The 20,419-nt window shown below is 46.0% G+C and overlaps 1 protein-coding gene across 5 annotated transcripts; it reads left to right on the top strand.

The window, feature by feature from the left end:
- Positions 1-4,827: 4,827 nt before the first annotated feature.
- UPB1 (beta-ureidopropionase 1) lies at positions 4,828-19,965 on the top strand. 5 transcript variants are annotated; one of them, XM_035098629.2, is made up of 11 exons: positions 4,829-5,050; positions 6,638-6,809; positions 8,087-8,174; positions 8,629-8,723; positions 10,810-10,971; positions 12,382-12,551; positions 15,853-15,934; positions 16,261-16,326; positions 16,694-16,736; positions 18,459-18,613; positions 19,602-19,965. In XM_035098629.2, exons 1-11 carry the CDS (start codon positions 4,950-4,952, stop codon positions 19,683-19,685), a joined length of 1,218 nt encoding a protein of 405 aa, XP_034954520.2. In that variant the 5' UTR covers positions 4,829-4,949; the 3' UTR covers positions 19,686-19,965. The 5 variants fall into 5 exon arrangements, 4 of the variants coding, with proteins under 4 accessions (XP_034954523.2, XP_034954520.2, XP_034954524.2 ...); XM_035098632.2 differs by lacking the exon at positions 19,602-19,965 and having other exon boundaries at positions 4,828-5,050; positions 17,450-18,596; XM_035098631.2 differs by lacking the exon at positions 16,261-16,326 and having other exon boundaries at positions 4,835-5,050.
- Positions 19,966-20,419: the final 454 nt, after the last annotated feature.

Raw genomic sequence — 20,419 nt, 5'->3', positions numbered from 1 at the left:
CTCTTCACTGTGTTTGATCGGTCCCTTTGTTTGGAAGATTGATTCCTGTTCGCTCCAGGATGATTTTCCAGTGATAACCGAGCACTCAAAAACCAACTTCTGAAAGCATGGTTAATCATTATGGCTGCTGGCGCTTGTAACATGTCATAGCACCATTAAAGATAAGGTTCATGTAATGGCAAACATGACCTTGTATGGAAAACTTGTCTCGTTTTCACCCTGATTTGCCTTGGTAAAAATGTTATTAAAAATGATCTTTCCTGTCAGCATCAGAGATATTTTGAAGTGGGGATTATGACATAAAAAAATACCACCAAGTTAGAGTAGATCTACTAAAGGTAACAGAGTTTTACTTCAACTCCTGCCAAACACAGCATCGTACAACCATATTGATATGTTGTCGCCCGAGGAGACCATTGTAAACAAATCAAAATGTAGGTTGGACTCTAAGAATCACTTGTAAAGAAGTATATGGATAATTAAGAAGAATCAAAATTATGGAAAATGTACTACCGGTAATAGGTAGATTTTGGGGGAGAATTGCTAATAGGATCCATGTGAAGGATTTTTGGGGGGGAGTCAAGAGATTCAGAGAATCTCACGAAATGATTATAATTGGTTGTAAAAGTTTATTTGTAAAAACCAATAAAAATATTTCCCCCAAAAAAGGTATGTTGTCGCCCAAAATATCTGAAATGCACCAGGTTGTGCAAAGCACCGCAATGCCTCTCCCAAAACACTCTGCAAATGGCAATTTGGGTTTTCTACAGATTGCCGTTTGCTCTGAATTAGTGGTAAAGAGTAGGTTTTTGCGGGGAAAGCACTGGGGTAAAGAAAAGGCACTCGGACGTGGCACTTTAAAGCACAGATCTGACCTTAGAACCGTGCTACAAAAGGAAGTCTGGATAAGCCCCAAGGCAATCAAGCAGAAATAAGAGCGAAAAAGCTTAGGAGAGTACGTCATATCTACAGCAGACAGTTAAAGCACATTTAAAGCTCATGGCATCCTTAGGAAACTACAGTTCTCAGGATTATCATATTTGAGGGGAATCCATGTGCTTTAAATGAATGCTGAATGCATATACCGTGTTTCTCATATTTTAAGGCATCCCTAAAAAATAAGGCATGGCAGGATTTTCCAGACCTGGTGAAATATAAGGCATACCCTGAAAATAAGACATGCTGGTACGGTATGGCAGGGCACGCCGCGCCAAGTCCCGACCCAGCAAGGGCAGCAGTGCGCGCTTTGCCGAGCCCCGACTGAGCGGGAGCTGGCAAAGGCAGCAGCCCGCCGCCGGCTTGGAGCTCGAGCCGGCAAAGGCAGCAGCGGCGCTTTGCCGAGCTCCAAGCTGGCGGCGGGCTGCTGCCTTTGCTGGTTTTCGCTCCGTTGGGGGGGGGGAGCAGGAAGTCGCTCGCAACTTTCCGGATCCCTCCCCGCCGGTCTCCTCCTCCTTCCCGCTGCGCCTCCCCTTTCTGGGTTTCTCGGCGGCACCTCCTTCTCCTCTTCCGACGCTGGCCGGCGGCTTTGTGCTGGAATGCCGCGTGCGCAGCTTTCAGGTACCGGTAGACGAGGACGCGGGTCGGGGGTGGGGATGCACGTGTGAACGCCCTGGGTGAAGGGTCGGAGGCTGCAAGGCAGGGGTACGAACGCAATTCTCACCTGATTCGGTGGAGCTCGGCAAAGCGCCACTGCTGCCTTTGCCGGCTCGAACTCCAAGCCGGCGGCGGGCTGCTGCCTTTGCCAGCTCCCGCTCAGTCGGGGCTCGGCAAAAAATAAGACGCCCCCGAAAATAAGCCATAGGCTTATTTTCTTGAGTAAAATAAAATATAAGACATGACTTATAATATGAGAAACACGGTATAGTGTGGATTTGACCTTAGGAGGGAGTAGGGTTGCCAGACTCAATAGAGGACAGGACTTCTGTGCCTTTAATTGCCCTGCTCTCTTTTGAGTCTGGAAACCTTAAAGAGAAACCAGCAGACCCTTTGTTTAATTTCCAAGCAAAGGGTCTGTTGGTTTCTCTTTAAAGGTTTCCAGGCTCAAAAGAGAGCAGGGCAATTAAAGGCGCAGACGTCCTGTCCTCTATTGAGTCTGGCAACCCTAGGAGGGAGGGAGGCCACACATTCACATCATATTTAAAGCACTATGACAACACTTTAAACAGCCATGGCTCCCTGCAAGAATCCTGGGAGCTGCAGTTTGTTAAGGGCGCTGAGAGTTGTTATGAGACCTTTTCTTCCCTTTGCAGAGGTGCAGTTTCCAGAGCGGTTTAACACTCAATCCCCAGAGAACTCTGGGAGTTTTTGAATATTGGAGGAGAATGGAGAGCCTCCTAACAACTCACAGCACCCTTAACAAACTACAGCTCCCAGGATTCTTTGGAGGGGGAGCCATGATGGTTTGAATTAGTATGTATTTTATTAAATTATTTCATAAAAACTATACACCGTTTGACTGTAGAAAAACCTCCGAACAGTTTACAAAAAGACAAAACAGGAAAATCAGGGAAATTTTACGAGACATTAAAATATTATTAAGTTAAAAGACTGAAACACCAGCATATCTAAGCACGTGGGTAGATTTGTCTAAACAAGAATGATTTTAGCAGGCACCAAAAAGAATACAGTGAAGATATCAGTAGGCAGGAAGTTCCAAAGTATCATTGTTGGCATCCATCTGTCTTGAGAGACAATGGAGTGCGCCTCCAGGGGTGAAGTCAAATCACTGCATTATCAGCATTGAAGTGACCTTCCTGGGGCTCAAGCCTGGGCAGTGTGTATGGAGGTGCTGGGCTGCCCAGATGACAGGACCCCACTCTTGGACTTGCTGATGCAGTCCAAATGAAAGCAGAGCAATACAGCTGCAGCAGTTGCCGGAATGTATTGTTCTGGTTTCCTTTGGGACCACATCAGCAAGTCCAAGAATGGGGACTTATTATCTGGGCGTAGTCAGGATTTATTTGGGGGGCATGCTTTATGTTAGGTGGGTGCAGAACTGAGTTATCTGTAACACAATTGGTCAGTTAGTTAAGTATTTTTTATTTATATACTTGATTTAGGAGGGCAGCTGCACACACCCCCCATCCTCTGGTTACACCTATGGTAGAAGCAATGACAAACCTAGACAGCATCTTAAAAAGCAGAGACATCACCTTGCCTACAAAGGTCCGTATAGTTAAAGCTATGGTTTTCCCAGTAGTGATGTATGGAAGTGAGAGCTGGACCATAAAGAAGGCTGATTGCCGAAGAATTGATGATTTTGAATTATGGTGCTGGAGGAGACTCTTGAGAGTCCCATGGACTGCAAAAAGATCAAACCTATCCATTCTTAAGGAAATTAGCCCTGAGTGCTCACTGGAAGGACAGATCCTGAAGCTGAGGCTCCAGTACTTTGGCCACCTCATGAGAAGAGAAGAATCCTTGGAAAAGACCCTGATGTTGGGAAAGATTGAGGGCACTAGGAGAAGGGGACGACAGAGGACGAGATGGTTGGACAGTGTTCTCGAAGCTAGGAACATGAGTTTGACCAAACTGCGGGAGGCAGTGCAAGACAGGAGTGCCTGGCGTGCTATGGTCCATGGGGTCACGAAGAGTCGGACACAACTAAACGACTAAACAACAACAACAAAAGGCACCATTCAACCGTCTTAGGGACTCCACTCCAGATTTGCGTGTAGGGTTTACTCCTGAACCTTTTCCTCTCCTGAAGATCTCTGCAAGACAGTGGTGGTTTAGGACCAGAGTTTTCTTTCTCCTAGGTGAGCTACCTTCCCAGGTCGATGAGCCTCATCTGCCCCTCATTTCCCTCTACAGCAGGTGCAGAAATCACCTTCTTGACGGCTGGATCCACTATTGGCCTCGTCCGCTCAATCTGCCGGAGCCTATCTTCACATGCAGAAGTCCTTAACTCACAGAGGATTTGAGACCCATTGGCTACCCTCACCTGGTTTAGCCGGCGGCTGGTCAAAGCTGTTTCCCAGAGCATGGCTTCTGTTGCATGCTGACAGCTGAGTGCAAAGTGGAGACCAAAGGGTGGAGACCAAAGGTGATCAAACAGCCCCAGGAGGAGCACAGCACGTCCCCCATGAGGGGTACTGTATAAGATGGTGGTTTTTTGCTCAATTTTTGTATCCCAAAATTGGGGGTTGTCTTATACGCAGATGCTGAATTCACAGGGGCGAGTTGCAGTTTGTTCACCCCAAAAAAGTTTTGAGTCGTTTGCCCCATCAAAAAACTGATTTCTAAATTTTGGGTTTAAAAAAGTAGGGATTGTCTTATACAGTACGTATATGGGTTCATCGTATACACGGGAAAATACAGTACTATCCCCTCCCCCTAACACCTCACTTTAACATGGGCGTAGCCAGGATTTATGTTGGGGGGCAGACACCCACCTATCACCATCCTCTGCTTGGCTCTGTCTAGCAGATTTGGAATGAAAACAGTTGCTTTAAATTACCTTCTTTTAACCCCAGGTGCTCAGGGAAAAAAATCTGTTAACATCTTTCTACGATTTCTACTTTTAGCTAAGTATTTTTTATCTATTTGCCTAATTTAGGAGGTGGCAGCTACACACACACACACACCAGGTCGTCCGTCCCCGCCCGCCCCGCTTCGCCCATGCACCTTATATATACTGTACAGTACAGTGTTGATGTGGCGTCAATCAGACACAGTCTTTCCTCTTAGCCGGCCGCACACGTTTATTTCAAATTTAAACTTGACGGAGGGTGGGAAGACCCAAGTCCGACTCTGATTGGAGAGCCGCGTCGCCTTTCCACCAATCACGACCAAGCGCGCTCTCCCGGGGGTCCTTCTGCCCCTCCCCTCAGAGGCGGAGTCCAGCTGTTCGGACGGGCCAACGGTCACTCCGTGACCGACGGACTGACCGCTTGCCGTCCGGAGTCCCTCGGTCTTCCCTCGTCCCTGCGCGGAGTCTCTCGGCGAGGATGGCGGCCGGCCTGGACTCTCTGGAGGGGTGCCTGGAGCGGCATCTGCCCCCCGCCGAGCTGGCCGAAGCGAAGCGGATTCTTTACGGGGAGGCTGTCAGGTGCGCCGGGACTACAAATCCCAGCAGGCTCTGCGTCAGCTCGGGAGAGGAGGGGGAGAATGAGCCGCCCCTGCCGCCTCAGCCTTCTTCCACCTGGCGCCCTCCAACTGTTTGGGATGCGGGACTGCTGGGAGTTGTAGTCCAAAACATAAGGAGGGCACCTGGTTGAACCCTATGGGGGCGGCGGCGCAGATTTACTCTCCCCTTAGCAAGTGTGTGGCAGGTAGAAATGAAACAGGCTAAGCTTCCCCCCTGCAGTTGTTGGGAAGGGGAAAGACTATCTGTGGACCCCAAAGTATAAGGTCGACCCCCCCCCCTTTCCTACTGCCTCTTGGGACTTGGCACCAGTGAGTTGGATTGTTGGCCATTTCAGGATTTGACAATAGAGCAGGGAAAGGATGGACAAGTGTGGCCAAACTCCCAAAAGCCTCTGATTCTTTTCAAGGCAGCTGGCAAAGTTGGACTCCCTGCTCTGCCCCAGGATCCTCATTGTAGGCCAGCCCTGTTGGCTAGAGCTGATGGGAGTTGCAGCCGAAAACAGATAGCAGGAACCAGGGTGGAAGGCAGGGGCTGCTGATATAGGATTTGGAGGAGGAGGGTGCTCATGGGTGAATGAGCTTCCCTCAGGACGATCTATCTTGGTTTGTTAAAGGTGACATGACAAAGGCAACCCCATTTTTTTTTAAAAAAAATGATTAAATTGGAATGCTCTCTGCATGCTGAAAAGGGCTGAGAGGCTATCAAGCCTAACTCCCCATTGTAAAATAAAAAATTCCTTCAGTAGCACCTTAAAGACCAACTAAGTTTTTATTTTGTTATGAGCTTTCGTGTGCATGCACACTTCTTCAGATACACTTGAAACAGAAGAGTCAGACCCTTATGTATATACAGAGGGTGGTGGTCAAACTAATTGATCCCCATTGTAAGGCAGCCCCCTTGCGCATGTGAACCCACATGCGCACCCCCCGCCAGGGGCTTCAACAGAGTCAGCTGCCTGCAGAGCAAAGGGCTTGCAGAAGTGGCCTTAGAAATTTATCCAGTAATGTCCTTAGAACAGCAATTCCAAATGTTGGTTCAGGAGTCCGCAAGCCAATTACCAAGCTTCTGCCTCTAGGTTCTGTCATGGTGTGTTGCATAAGGAATGTATGTGTGTGTATGTGATGTCCGGATCAAGAGAGAGGCCCATCAGAAGGATATCAAGGCAGAGTAGAAATGCTGTACTGCATTTAAGTTCCCATGAGATGAAATATTTCAGGTTAGTTTGATGGGGATGACTTGCGTGTCATACAGAGAACCTGCCCATGACAGTTTGCATCTAATGGAATTTGAGTAAACCAGCCTGGCCAGATTGTTGTTCCAAAACAGTTTTGTGTGACCCTGCTAATTGGTCAACAGAGTGACTTGCTCAAGATTATATAAGAGGTGTGGGATGGGGAAGGTCTTAACCTTTAACCTTCCTTCTCCTCCACCCTTAAATATTTCTTGGCTGCCAAGGTGCATTGACCTGATATAAATAGCAGCTATATAAACCTGCCATATTGCTGTTTGTTATTTTGTATTTGTCTTTTTGTGTTCTTACTTTTCCAGGAAACTGGATTTGCCGTCAGCTGCTCTGTCTGCTGCTACAGAAAGGGAGTTTGACCTACAGGGCTATGGATTTGGAGCTGAACCAGAGCAGCTGAGGCCCCCGCATATTGTCAGGGTGGGGCTGATTCAGAATAAGATCCAACTTCCTACAGATGCACCAGTTGCTGAGCAGGTACCGCTGAAGCTTGTAAAGGAAGTTCCTGCATGTTTCCAATTGCTGGCTCTTGTCTTTCCAAAGGGAGAGCAGCCCCAGCTTCTTTGTACCATTATACTTTGTCAGAGCCTCAAATCTTTTGCATTGGCCATATTGTGGGGTAGGAGAGCGGGGAGGGGGGGGAGTCACGTGGAGCAAGCAATGTGCCCCTTTAGTTTCAGATAGTACATGGGTAAACAAGTCTAAAAAGCCCAGGACACAAAAGTTCATGGCCCTCTAACAGCTATGGTGGCTCATGTACCAGAAGTAATGTTTTTGCGTTAACTCTGGAAGTGTATACAGTCAAATATTGGTTCCTGAACACCTTAGTTGCCGAACAAATCGGCTCCCAAACGCCGCAAACCCGGAAGTAAGTGTTCCAGTTTGCGAACGTTTTTCAGAAGCCGAACGTCTGACGCGGCTTCCACTTGAGTACAGGAAGCTCCTGCAGTCAACTGGAAGCTGTGCCTTGGTTTTTGAACAGTTTCGGGAGTCTAACGGATTCCTGGAATGGATTAAGTTTGATAACAAAGGTACCACTGTATTTGATTCTGACCAAACTATGACTCCTGGAGGTCTGTGAAAATTTTTGTCCCTGGTTTTTTAGGCTCATCTATCCATGTACTAAGTACTATGTACTAAGGGTGGCGCTGTGGGTTAAACCACAGAGCCTAGGGCTTGCCGATCAGAAGGTCGGCGGTTCAAATCCCTGCGACGGGGTGAGCACCCGTTGCTCGGTCCCTGCTCCTGCCAACCTAGCAGTTCAAAAGCATGCAGTGCAAGTAGATAAATAGGCGGGAAGGTAAATGGTGTTTCTGTGCGCTGCTCTGCTTCGCCATAAGCGACTTAGTCATGCTGGCCACATGACCTGGAAGCTGTGTGCCGGCTGGAAGCTGTGTCCTCAGCCAATAAAGTGAGATGAGCGCCGCAACCCCAGAGTCGTCTGCAACTGGACCTAATGGTCAGGGGTCCCTTTACCTTTTTTGCCCATGTACTATCTGAAACCCAATGGGTGCATTGTTTGCCAGATGTGAAATATATTGGCATTATTTTCAGCTCTCCTACCCCACTAATAAACCCATTTAATTGGCAAAGAGTTTCTTCCCTCATCATGTTAAACCTGCTGCTTGCTACAGGCAGGGTTTATTGCCAACCCTTCTTCTCTCTCAGTATTTTGTACATGGTTGAGCTTGGAAGGCAAAATGAGAGTAAAGGTAGTTTATTTAAATGACCTTTACAGCTCACCTTCTCCCTAGATAACTGCACTACACAAGCGCATAGAAGAAATTGTGGAGGTTGCAGCAATGTGCGGGGTCAATGTCATCTGTTTCCAAGAGGTCTGGAGTGAGTAGTGTTTTGTTCTGCCTATTTAAATCCTCTCTGCTGCTATAAAAGTCAATCTCAGTTGCGTGTGACGCTTGAATAAAGCCAGAGCAGAAATCAGACTCAAACAGAAAGGTGTTGGTGAGCAAGCTACATTCTCTGGGCACAACCCAGGACATCTTTTGTTTCTGTAAAATATTTATGCATGATTCCCACTAAATATCCACTGTGGCTAACAACATCTCCATTAAAAACCACCAAAACATTAAAAATTCAGTTATGAAACCTAAAAAGTGAGATTAAACGATCTGTAAAAGTAGCCACACAAGATAAAAGTATTACAGTTAGAACCTCATATCAATAGCACAAAATAGTATGAGAAAGGCCCACCTCAAATCCAGTTCTCTGTCACGTGGAAATATCTTATAGGAGTGATGGTGAACTTCTCACATTTCTTATGATGCTCTTTTTGTAGCGATGCCTTTTGCTTTCTGTACACGAGAGAGGCTTCCTTGGACAGAATTTGCGGAATCAGCAGAGAGCGGCCCAACGGCAAGGTTTTGCCAAGAGGTAAAGAGCCAGATTCCTGCCCTGCCTTTTTACAAACCTCCTCTGCACCGCTGTGTCCAAACAGCCTGTGTGCATTTGGACTGTCCCTTCCACCCTGCATGCAAACTTCCAAGAGTGTGGGCATTTTTCTAGATCTGGGCCCGGCAACCACGTTTGTAACCCAGGGCTGCAACCCTGGGCAGTGAAGCTGCTTCAGTCGCATTTCCCCTGCAATCCTGAGTACATGTTTATTCCGAAGTAGCTGTTATTCATTTATTAATTACATGTTCCACAATCATCTCAAGGCAATGTACAATAAAATGGCAAAAAAAGTTACAAACATGAACAACAGAGATATTTAAAATGAAAGCAATACAGAATGGACATTCAGGACACAGACACTGAAGCAGCCTAACCACCCACTCCTGTGGTTTTGCTTTTGTGTGGCTTTGGTCATTTCAAGGAGGCTTGTCTAGGAGAACATGTTAGTGGATTGGGCCCCGCTGATAAGTAGTGAGTGAGCTGTACCATTGGTAGGGATTGCAGGTAGATGTGTCCACAAAGGACTTTTGGGAAGTACAACTTCAGTTCTTTTGCTTTTCAGCAAATGCCTGACTTTCTCCTTTTTGGGGGAAAGAGATGAGTGTTTGTTGTTTTTCCCCTCGTCTGAAATGATTTCCCAACTGTCTGTTTCTTGTTGATCCTGAAGGGACCGGAGTGGCTTGCTGTGCATCCTTTTCCATCCTGCTGCCTTCAGTTTAGCACAGGTCAAGCACGAAGTGATTGTAAATGCCAGATTAATTGCATCTTGGTGGATGTTGTTGTGGTTAACATTCAAGCATATGGGAAAGTAAAATGCCATAAGGGGAAGGAAGAGAAAACATAATTGGATCAAAGGAGACATGACTTATCAGTACTGAAACATAATGCAAAATATACTCTTCAGGGACTAAGGGTAATAGGAGACAAGCTGTTACTTCTTCGTTCTAACTTCTCTGGGCAAGACAGTTCCCAGATTCCTTTTTAATGATCTTATGGGACACGTTTCCCAGGAAAGGCCAAGGCTTGGATCTGGAAAAGGTCAAGAGGAGTTTGCGGTTTCCCCCAAAATGCTGGCACTGAAGGGTAGTCCGTGGAGGCCTCTACAACAGCCTGGGGTGGGGTGTGAGATGCCCTCGTCAAGACCAGAGGTTGTTTCCTCAAGGTAGTTGGAGCATGGATCTGGGAAGGAAGCAGCACTTATGAGTCAAAACCTCCACTGTTGTGGACAGAAGTGGCATTGCAGGGAATTCAGTGGTTTCTGGCATTATTGAGGAATCATTTCTTCCTTCTTTATGAATAATATTGTTATTAGATTGGCCATGAATAGGATCTGGAACAGAGAGTGCTCCACATTGCCACCCATGACAGTAGGAAGACGTTTCTGACAGTCAGAGCCATTTGACAGTGAAATAGACTACAGTGGTACCTCTGGTTACAGACACTTCAGGTTACAGACTCCGCTAACCCAGAAATAGTACCTCGGGTTAAGAACTTTGCTTCAGGATGAGAACAGAAATTGCGCGGCGGCAGCAGGAGGCCCCATTAGCTAAAGTGGTATCTCGGGCTAAGAACAGTTTCAGGTTAAGAACGGACCTCCAGAACAAATTAAGTTCTTACCCCGGGTTCCACTGTACCTTGGAAGATGGCGGACTCTTCTTCATTGAAGGTGTTTAAGCAGAGGTTGGATGGCTACCTGTTAGGGATTCTTTAGCTGTGATCATTGCAGGGGATTGGATCAGATGACCATTCCAACTCCATAATCCTTTGATTCTTTGACCTCACTCTGTTTTAGCTATTCAGTCAGCAGACTTTTCAGTAGGCATTTTTTACTTTTCTCTTGGTCTTGCAGGCCTCCTGCCAACTGGCAGATCTCTTGTGAAAACCTAATCAAAAGTCTTTTTATACTGTTCTCCTGCTGTTTCATCCTGCTTTTCTGATATTTGGTGTTATTGTTTATTTTTTATTGTCCCAAATGTTATGATTTGGTAAGATGTTCCAAGATTGTCTGCTGAAACACTGCTAGTACATTTAATCAAATGTGGTATCATTTCCACCACGGCTTCAGCTGGCCAGGAAGCACAACATGGTTGTGGTGTCTCCAATCCTGGAAAGAGATACTGCACATGGGGAGACATTGTGGAACACAGCGGTGGTGATTTCGAACACGGGTGCTGTGCTGGGCAAGACCAGAAAGAATCACATCCCAAGGATTGGAGACTTCAATGAGGTGAGTGGTAGCTGTTGCATATGGGGAAACAGAGCACTCTTGCTAATTCAGGAACAAATTCCTCCAGGAGCAGCTTTTGTGTGTGTGTGGGGGGGGGGGTTGCCATGCACATATCTATTTATTTTTTTAATATATTTTTTATTAGTTGTTTTATCAACAAACATACAAAATACTAAATACAAAAATACAAATACAAAAAACATCAAAATACAAAGTACAAAAATACACAAATCAAACAACATATAACAGAAAAATATATCATTTCTCATCCATTTTGGTATTCATTGTCTTCCGGCTTCCCCAATTCCCTACTATCTGATTTTCATTTTTATAAACTTCTATAGCAGTTTCTAAATCATCTTCCTTATCCATCATGTAATCCCTTTAACACTTCAAAGTTAATTCATCTTCATATCATCTACCCTAATTTCTAACTTTCAATCTTCTATTATCTCCCTAATGCCTTAACCTCTTTATTTTCCTGGATATTCAAACTCTAATTGTCAAATACATTCCCTATATACGTTTTAAATTTCTTCCAATCTTTTAAAACTTTGTCATTTGTCTGGTCCCGGAGTCTTCCTGTCAATTCTGCCAGTTCCATATAGTCCATCATTTTCATTTGCCATTCCTGCATCGAAGGCAATTCCTCTTTTTTCCAATATTTTGCTATTAGAATCCTAGCAGCTGTGGTGGCATACATAAACAAATTAACATCGTCCTTGGGAATTTCTTCCCCAATTATTCCAAGCAAAAAGGCTTCCGGTTTTTTCAAAAATGTGTTTTTAAACATCTTTTTGAATTCATTATAAATCATTTCCCAGAAGCCTTTTATCTTAGGGCATGTCCACCACATATGGTAGAATGAGCCAACATCCTGCTTACATTTCCAACATTTATTGTCGCTTTTGTGGTACATTTTAGCTAACTTGACCGGCGTCAGGTACCATCTATACATCATTTTCATCTGCCATGCACATATCTAAATCAGGAGACCATATAAAAATATTAGTGTCCTTGTACTTCTGGTTTCACTTTGAGGGTCCCTGGCTCTGTGTGTCTGGTTTTCAGGTTGAGGCTCCCAAATTGTTCGTTTCCTGGCACCAAAGAGAAACTCATAGGAAAGACATCCTGTCTGAAACCCTGGCAAGCTGTTGCTGTCAGTCAGTGTAGACAATATTGAGCTAGATGGCTCAAGGGTCTGACTTGGAAGAAGGGAGCTTCCTAGGTTCTCCTCCTTGTATCTAAAATTGCTTAAACCTGTTTGGTATTTGGGGATACTTCCTTTAGCTTGATCACCACAGATATGCCCAGCTCTCGTCATGTCTGCTGCTGCGAGATTTCTATTAAGGCAGCTGGTGTTTTGGACTCCAGGGATCTCATTCAAGTGTAAGTCTGTGTGTTTTGCAGTCAACATACTACATGGAGGGGGACATGGGGCACCCGGTGTTCCAGACCCAGTTTGGGAAGATTGCTGTAAACATTTGCTATGGGCGACATCATCCCCTCAATTGGCTCATGTACAGTCTGAATGGAGCAGAGATCATCTTTAATCCTTCTGCCACTATTGGGAAACTCAGGTACCATTCGGAATCTTGCTTATTTGCTGCAGAAAGTGGTCTTAGTTATGACCTGGTGTATGTGCAAGGCCATTACCTTTGATGAAACCCTCAGAAAATTTGGAAAGTTAAATTACGGTCTTCTGGAGGAGTGCTCTGTTTAGCCCTGCCTTGTCTCTATGCAGGGGCCAAATCGAGAGGGTCCAAGCAAAGCACATGAAGCTCATGAGCTCTCCTAGCCGAAGGGTTAGCAACAAGGAAGACTACCTTGGAAGTCAGTAACTGGAAATCTCAGGTAGCTGATGTAAGACAGTGTCCCGATTGTCACTCCATTGGGCTCAGAAGGTTACAGTCAGGTAGCTGCTGCCGCTACCCCTGAGTGACTGTAAATATTTTACGCTAAGAGCTCAAAGGGTTTAGCCATTAACTGAGCTGAGATGACAGGCTCTGAAAGGGCGGGGGAGCTTTAGCAGGAGGGTAGAGGTTCAGCAAACCCTGCATAAAACGCCTCGCTAATGGGTGAGGAAAGAAAACAGCGGGAAATAAGAGAGAGCTTCCAAAAAAAGAGAAGAAAACAAGAAAGAAGCAGGAAAGAAAACAGGGCATATGGGTATCGGGTGTGTCTGGGCATTGAATCCTCTGTGGGATTGAAGCTGAACAGACAATTTGTGCACCACTCTCAGGACCTAGACTACTCCATTAGGAAAGCTGGCATTTGTGATCTAACCTGGCTTGAGAGCTTTGTCCCTCTTTGCAGCCAGAGCTGGACTGGCTATGGGCACTGCTGCCAGCAAAAAAGAAGATGGCTCCTGCCTGGGATGCAGCCCAGGTTCCAAGGTCCTCTTACAGCCAGAGTTGACATTTGCCAATTCAGGAGCCTGAGTCCCCTTGCCTGCCAAATGGGACGAGAAGGTTGTCTTGTTGCGGACACTGACTTGATCAAGCAAGCCTGGCAGCTCTGCCCTTCTCTGGGGCCAGGCCTGGTGGTCTCTGTGGGGCAGGTGCTTCTCTCCTCAGGGCCACATAAAGAGTTGAATAAAACATGCAATCTGGCTGCTCCTACTTTAAAACAAAAGGTTTAGGGAGCCAGAGCTCTGTGAAGGCCCAGTTGCCTAGGAGCATGCAGGACAGGAACTGGGGAGGGGGAGTTCCATAGTCCTGCCTCTGAAGCAAGACTCACCCCTCCCTGGATAACTTCCATTAGGAAGAAGGACTTTCTAAGTGATGGAGTGCAGCTGCAAGTTGGAGGCGTTTTGTTACAGGAGCTGTTCACCGCTCACTTGGATTGCGTCATGCCCAAAAGAGCATCACGAGAGAAAAGGGCTAGCAAACATTTCCTCCTTTGTAAGGGGTTATTAGATTGTTCACCCAATGGCGTCTGCTAAGCTCGGAGGCAAAGTTCAGGATAATCCTCATAATGTATGACTTTCTGCCTGAGCTAACGGAGAGGCTGAGAACGGGGTGTCCTGTTTGTTTAGCTGTTCTGTGTCTGTCGGAGGGTCACAATAATTGGGTGGATGTGAAACATTTAATTTTTACCAGGCAAAGAAAATAAGTGGGAGGTTTACGAAACTCACCACTTTAGGGTTGGCCAAAGCATGCCGAACGATTTCTAGGACTCTTGTTTGTGATTGCTGCATGGGGGCCATTGTGACCATGCTTTTATTTCCAAAACTTATTTCTTTGCCCCACAGTTTCATTTGTTTAAATATTTCTGTAACCCCATTCATATATGATAAAAAGGCAGGGGTGGGTTGGAATAAAATGACTATTCAGAGGAAAATGGCAAATAAGAAACCAGTGGCTAATAGGTGAGTTTTCAGCAAAAAACAGAATTTCTGTGGTCCTAGGCACTTGTCCCACAACAGAGTAGAGGTACCGTAGTTCCACCGAGAGGGCACTACAAATACATCTCTTTCATTTGTATTTTGCTCTAACTTTGTTGTGGTTTTGTTGTGGCTCCCTTAATAATCAAAGTGAAGCAAGTTTAAAGCCTGATTTTAAGGTAGCCCAGGTTGCTTCTCCGTTAATTTGAGGGGAGCTTTGGAGAGCTTGCCCAACAGCCACCCCTAGTTGATAGTTATCTCAAAGTCCACCTTGGGAGAGGATGGACTTTGCTTGGATTGTGTTATTTTAAAGGGCATGCTTAGTGCCATTAGAGAGGCAGGCGGCAGGTGAGTGTGTGACCTTTTGGAGGCATTTCCTGCTTTCTCAGGATGGTTTTAGTGAGGCGGCATTATTGACTCTTTTCTTGGTTGCTTTATTGCTTTGTGAGAGTATAAACTAACTGGCAGGAACAGATTTCTTAGATCCTCTGCAGCAGACAAGTTCTGCAAATGATACAAGCAAGCACCTGCTGCCCTTTCTTCCCTTCCCCACAACATATCTGCATTTCCTGTTTCTCTTCCCTCTGTCCCCTGGTATCATTCGAATCAGGGCCTGTCCCCAGAAGCTGCTTATTGCCAATTTGGTATTGCGCTACACCTTTGGAATTCCCTGCTGGAGATCTCCATTACCACCCCCCCCCCGCAGCCCGCTATATCTTCATCTTACTTTCTTGCTATGCATCCACCATAGAAAAGGACAGCGCAATCTGTTATCATATTTGTCAGGTGGAGAGATGTAAGGTATCATAAACAACATTAGCTTGAATCTCCAGACGCTTGAATTGTTTTTCCAAATTGCCTCATGTTGGTCTGGAAATGTCCTTCTGCAGTCACTCTTATTCCTGTGAAAAATAAAGCTGTTGCATTCTGCAGAAAATGTTTTAAAAAGTAGGAATGAAAAGCAATACAAAAAAATATGCAACAATACAAATTAAAACATAGAATCATGGAATTGTAGAGTTGGAGGCGATCCAAATGGTCATCTAGTCCAACCTCCTGCAATGCAGCATTGGTTAAAACAGATAGACAGATGGAGTGAAGGGAAAGTCTTGACAAAATAAGAAACTTCTTTAGAATCCATTTATATACAATAAAGGATTTGTGGAGTGGAAAGCAAAGCAATCTAAATGAATCCCAAAGAGGTTCCCCGCCTTCCCCCCCCCAATAAGCATATTAAATAATTCACCCTTCTACGATAGTGCAAAACGGAAGACAATTTAGGGACTTGGAAGGGGAAGGGCTGTGCAGGAGTGGGAGAGATGTGGAGGTGAGAGCTGCAGTTGCCAAAGCTGGGAAGCAGCCCCTGAGCTCTTCCTTTGATCTGCCTGTCACAAGACGACACCGTGAAGAAGGTGGCCGGTTAAAAAGTGGTATTTCAGGTGATGTAAGAAAGGCTCTGAGTTCTGCATTCATGCTTCTTCCTTTATTATTTCCAGTGAATCCATGTGGCCCATTGAAGCGAGGAATGCAGCCATTGCGAACCACTGTTTCACCTGTGCCGTCAACCGGGTGGGAACGGTGAGGCCTTTCAGCTCTCTGTGCTTTGAGGCGCCGCCACTTAGGCTCCTGCTCTCTAAAAACAGAGCCCTGTGTGGAATTGTAGGGTGTAGCATCAAAATCCCCTTGTCAGCCATCTGCCCTGCCTCTCTAAGTGGCTTTTTAATGCTACTCTCCCCCATTCTGCATCTTCTCAGCTGCCCTGCTGGCTTCTCTTCCCCACAGCAAAGAAAGTGAGTAGGTTTGTGAAGGTGTTGTTGCTTTGGGATAGCCCAGTGTTGTCAGAAGGTTCTGAGTAGCCAGGAGAGGTTATCTGGAACTATTCTCCCTGTGTCTCTGGTGGCCAGCTCCTTGTAGGTGGTGAGGACCTGCACGCTTGCTTCCTGCTGTCACGGATCGGGAGAAGGCATCAGGTGAGGCTGCCAAAGGCCCTTCCTTCCCTGTTTCGTAAGGAGCGAAATAGCCCCCACTCACAGATGGGATTTGCCTTTCATCCATCAAGGAAATCAATAGACTGAATGTGGAGACAGGCCGCTCTAGAGGATGCAAGCAATACTTTGCTTGAAAGCCAGACACAGCTGATTAGATTTAGAATGATAACAATGGCTTCTGTGTCTTGCATTGTTCATTTCGAGTTTTTCAGGGTGGGTGGGGAAGTGGAAGAGGCTGCCTGGTGTGAAGCAACAGTGCCATCTTCCTTTCATTTTGCACTCTTCTGCTGCTGTAAGGGTGGCTCGATGAATAATTCCTCCTGGGTGATGACTCTTCTGCTTCTTGCAGGAAGTTTATCCAAATCCTTTTACATCAGGAGATGGTGGAGAGGGTAGGTGCCTCTGTTTTCTTTTGTATGGAGAGTGATGCTTGTGGGGAGTCTCTTTAGCGTGGGGTGGTGATAGCATGCCAACAAAGATAGAGTCCTGGGGAGGTTCTTTTCTGTGGTGGGAAGAAGTTTGTCCAGCACCCTGGGGAGCTCTGAAATGGATTGTAAAAGTAAAGGGACCCCTGACCGTTAGGTCCAGTTGCGAACAACTCTGGGGTTGCAGCGTTCATCTCGCTTTACTGGCCGAGGGAGCTGGCGTAAAGCTTCCGGGTCATGTGGCCAGCATGACTAAGCCGCTTCTGGCGAACCACAGCAGTGTATGGAAATGCTGTTTACCTTCCCGCCGGAGCAGTACCTATTTACCTACTTGCACTTTGTGCTTTCGAACTGCTAGGTTGGCAGGAGCAGGGACTGAGCAATGGGGATTCGAACCGCCGACCTTCTGATCGGCAAGCCCTAGGATCTGTGGTTTAACCCACAGCACTACCCATGTGGATAGTGGTATTGGCCCCAAAGGCCCCAAAATTAACTCCTTTAATGTTGAATTCTGCATTTATATCTAATAATGCGTTTGTTCTGAGGTCACTGAAGACAAGACTCAGCATAGACAAATAACAGATTCATTAGACATTGTGAAACTGAGCAAAAGGATACGTTTTAGGTACCTTTTGCTCAAACAGCAACTTGTTGCCCCGCTTTCCCCTTCAACTCAACAGGACAGCAAGCAGCTTTTGAAAGCTAAGGCCATTTGAGATGGCACAGAATGGGGAGGGAGCAGAGGGCAAGCCTTCGGAGTCCCTGCAGCACCTCAAAGCCACCCATACTTTCCATCCAGCCACACTGGCAAGTAATTGGGAAGCAAAAAGATTGGAGAGGCTAGTGCAACCTCTCCTTCCTGCTGGCCAACCTTCACTGCTCCTGGGAAATGTTTCCTTATCTGGCCTCCTCCTCCTGCCACCCTCTGGCTTCAACAAAAGGGATTTATGTTATAATAAGTTTGTTGGTCATCTCTTTGTTGCTTTTCTTTGCAAAGGAGGATCATAGGAAATCATGGTGCATATGTCAGATTGGTCTAGGGACCATGGGTGTAGCCAGGAGTTTTGTTGGGGGGCAGACCTTTTGTTAGGGGGCCCACAGAACCTCAGTTTGCTATGTTGCTTTTTAAAATTGATTTAGGAGGGCAACCGCCCCTTCCTGCCCCCCCCCCGGCTATGCCCATGCTAGGGACACAAGAACTGATCTGCTATGGAATAAAGATCTTGGTTTATCTAGTTTAGTAATGTCTTCACTGCAGGGAGCTCCCTAGCACACCCCAACACAGCAGAATCACTTTCCCTTTACATCAGGTGGTAGTGGTCCTGCCTAATGCTGGGTTTGGTTGCTATGCATTTAAGCCCGGCACCAAGCAAGACCAGTCTCCCTTTTCATTGGCTGATATGAAGGGAGAGTGATCCTGCTTAGCCCTGGGTTCTTGCTTTGCATGGTGCTTCAAAGGCTCCTGGTTGGAAGCTGCACAAGGCAGGCTTTGGGCAAATTTTGTCCTTTCTGTCAAGGTCTGCCCTTACCTATATGATGCAGGTGTAGGGCAGGTGGGTACAGTTTGCCTCAGTCAAGATGGGCTTGTGGGCCAGAGGTTCCCCCTGCCCTATTCTAACTGTTCCATCACCCTGACTCCCATTTTGCTACATTCATTTTGTTTCTCTTGCTTCTTTGCTATTTATGAAGCCCATCGTGACTTTGGTCACTTTTATGGTTCAAGTTATGTGGCTGCTCCGGATGGGAGTCGGACCCCTGGCCTCTCCCGCACCCAGGATGGTCTTTTGGTGACGGAGATGGATCTAAATCTTTGCAGGCAAGTTGGGGACAAATGGAATTTTAAGGTAAGTCTTTTTTCACTAAGCAAACCCTCCTGTTTCTATCTGATTTCCAGTGAGGCTGAATTCTGCTGGTGTTCAGTTGAAATGCTAATTGGCTTCTACCTCTAAGTATATTCTGGAGGAGAGAAACTGTTCTGGAATGGTTTAAGATTTTTCTGGATCTGGGGCTGTGCAGTCAACAGCACCTGAATTATACCAGGCTGCTGCATCTGACCCAAGGGAACCAGAAAGTTACTTTTAAAGTCTACACACACTTTTGACATTAATGAAATGACCTCTTTTTCGGGGGGGGGGGGGGCAGGTGAAATTGCAAAATGGGCACCTGCAATGTCTCCTGCATTTCACCAGCTTTCCTTGTTGGCGCAGGGAATGCCACACCCTGGGGAGCCAGTAACCACAACAACGGCAGGTTTCTCTTGAAACAATGATGGTCTTTATGCTCACATTAGCAAGGAAGTCTAGTTTTCTTTGACAGGAATGTGACAATCTTGAAGCTGCTTAAGTGAAGATTATGTTCCCTCCCTCTGTCTGCAATTCTGTACCCACTCACCTCAAAGTATGCCCCGTCAATCTCAGTGGGGCTTGCCTCTGAGTAAATGTTTGAAAGTTCACCGATATGACTTTTAGAAGACATCTGAAGGCAGCCTCGTATAGAGAAGTTTTAATAGTTTGATGTTTTATTGTATTTTTATATTTTGCTAGAAGCCACCAAGAGTGGCTGGGCAACCCAGTCAAATGGCCAGCATATAAATAATACAATTACAAGTCAGAATTTTATCCTAGCAGGCAAAGCTAGCTTTTCTTTTCAGCCATGAATGCAGGCTAGATAATATTACTAACATTTTTGGCTTTATTTGCAAAACTGTAGAAATTTATTCATTTATTTAAAAAATGGGGCTTATGTTTGACTTGACATTCTGAAGGTCTTTTGCAGTGACAGATGGCCAGTGGCAGAGAATATTCTACTGAAGTCCCTTTACTTTCTTTCCAGATGACCGGGCGATACAAGATGTATGCCGAGGAACTGGCTGCTGTTGTCCGGCCTGACTTTGTTCCCAACATTGTCAAAGAGTAGCTTGCCTCTTGCTGCTGCTCAGGAAGGTTGGAAGAGAAACATATTGTCCTTCTCATGTGACATGGCAGTTCCCCCACCCACGCCGCCACCGCCGCAAGATATAATGCCTCAAAACACATGCTTTGCCTTTTTAGGAGTACTTTGGATGGGATTCAAATAATTCCTTTGGGCCTTTCCAGTGGGATTTTTGGCTTTCTTTGAACCAGATTCATTCCCTCTCTGCCTCTCTTATAGCGGAAGTTGCTTGAGGAATGCACAACTGTTTGGCTGTGAGCCACTTTTTTTTATATATATAAAAAGCTTCAACTACTCAATCACTTGGCCCAGGCATGAGGAAATGCTTTGATTCAGGACTGTTTTAAGCCAGGTCTTTATGAGGAGGTGTGTTTCATAAAGATGGACAGATATGCAACAAAATTATACACCTTTCCTGTAAATGAATCAGAGGAGTGAATCACAATGAAACCATGTTTTGTATTCCATGGCTGTAAAAAGGCCCGAGAACCAAGACCACAAGAAGAGTCCTGAAGCTGGAGCAGGCCAGAAGACCACCTAGTCCAGCCTTCTGTTCTCACAGCAGCCAAGTGAAAGAGTCACTTAATCTTCAGCTGCCCTGTTGCATCAGTTGCAACAAAACATCACCCCTTGTTTTCCCCTGCTAGAAACTTTAGATTCTGAGGTCTTCTGGGCAGAGATCTATGCTTTTCTACTTTAAAGCGCCTGGCCCGTTGATG

Source organism: Zootoca vivipara, chromosome 17 (genome assembly GCF_963506605.1).
Source record: "Zootoca vivipara chromosome 17, rZooViv1.1, whole genome shotgun sequence".
In the NCBI taxonomy this organism is placed as follows: domain Eukaryota; kingdom Metazoa; phylum Chordata; class Lepidosauria; order Squamata; family Lacertidae; genus Zootoca; species Zootoca vivipara.
The sequence above is the reverse complement of the archived record's forward strand: the minus strand, read 5'-3'. Positions and strand labels throughout refer to the sequence as shown.

Bases quoted from the DNA above. Each gene is read 5' to 3' on its own strand.
- UPB1 (XM_035098629.2), top strand. From the start codon at position 4,950: ATGGCGGCCGGCCTGGACTCTCTGGAGGGGTGCCTGGAGCGGCATCTG. The intron at 15,935-16,260 runs GTGAGGCCTTTC...TCTGGTGGCCAG, and splicing joins CCGTCAACCGGGTGGGAACG to CTCCTTGTAGGTGGTGAGGA. The intron at 16,737-18,458 runs GTAGGTGCCTCT...CTATTTATGAAG, and splicing joins ATCAGGAGATGGTGGAGAGG to CCCATCGTGACTTTGGTCAC.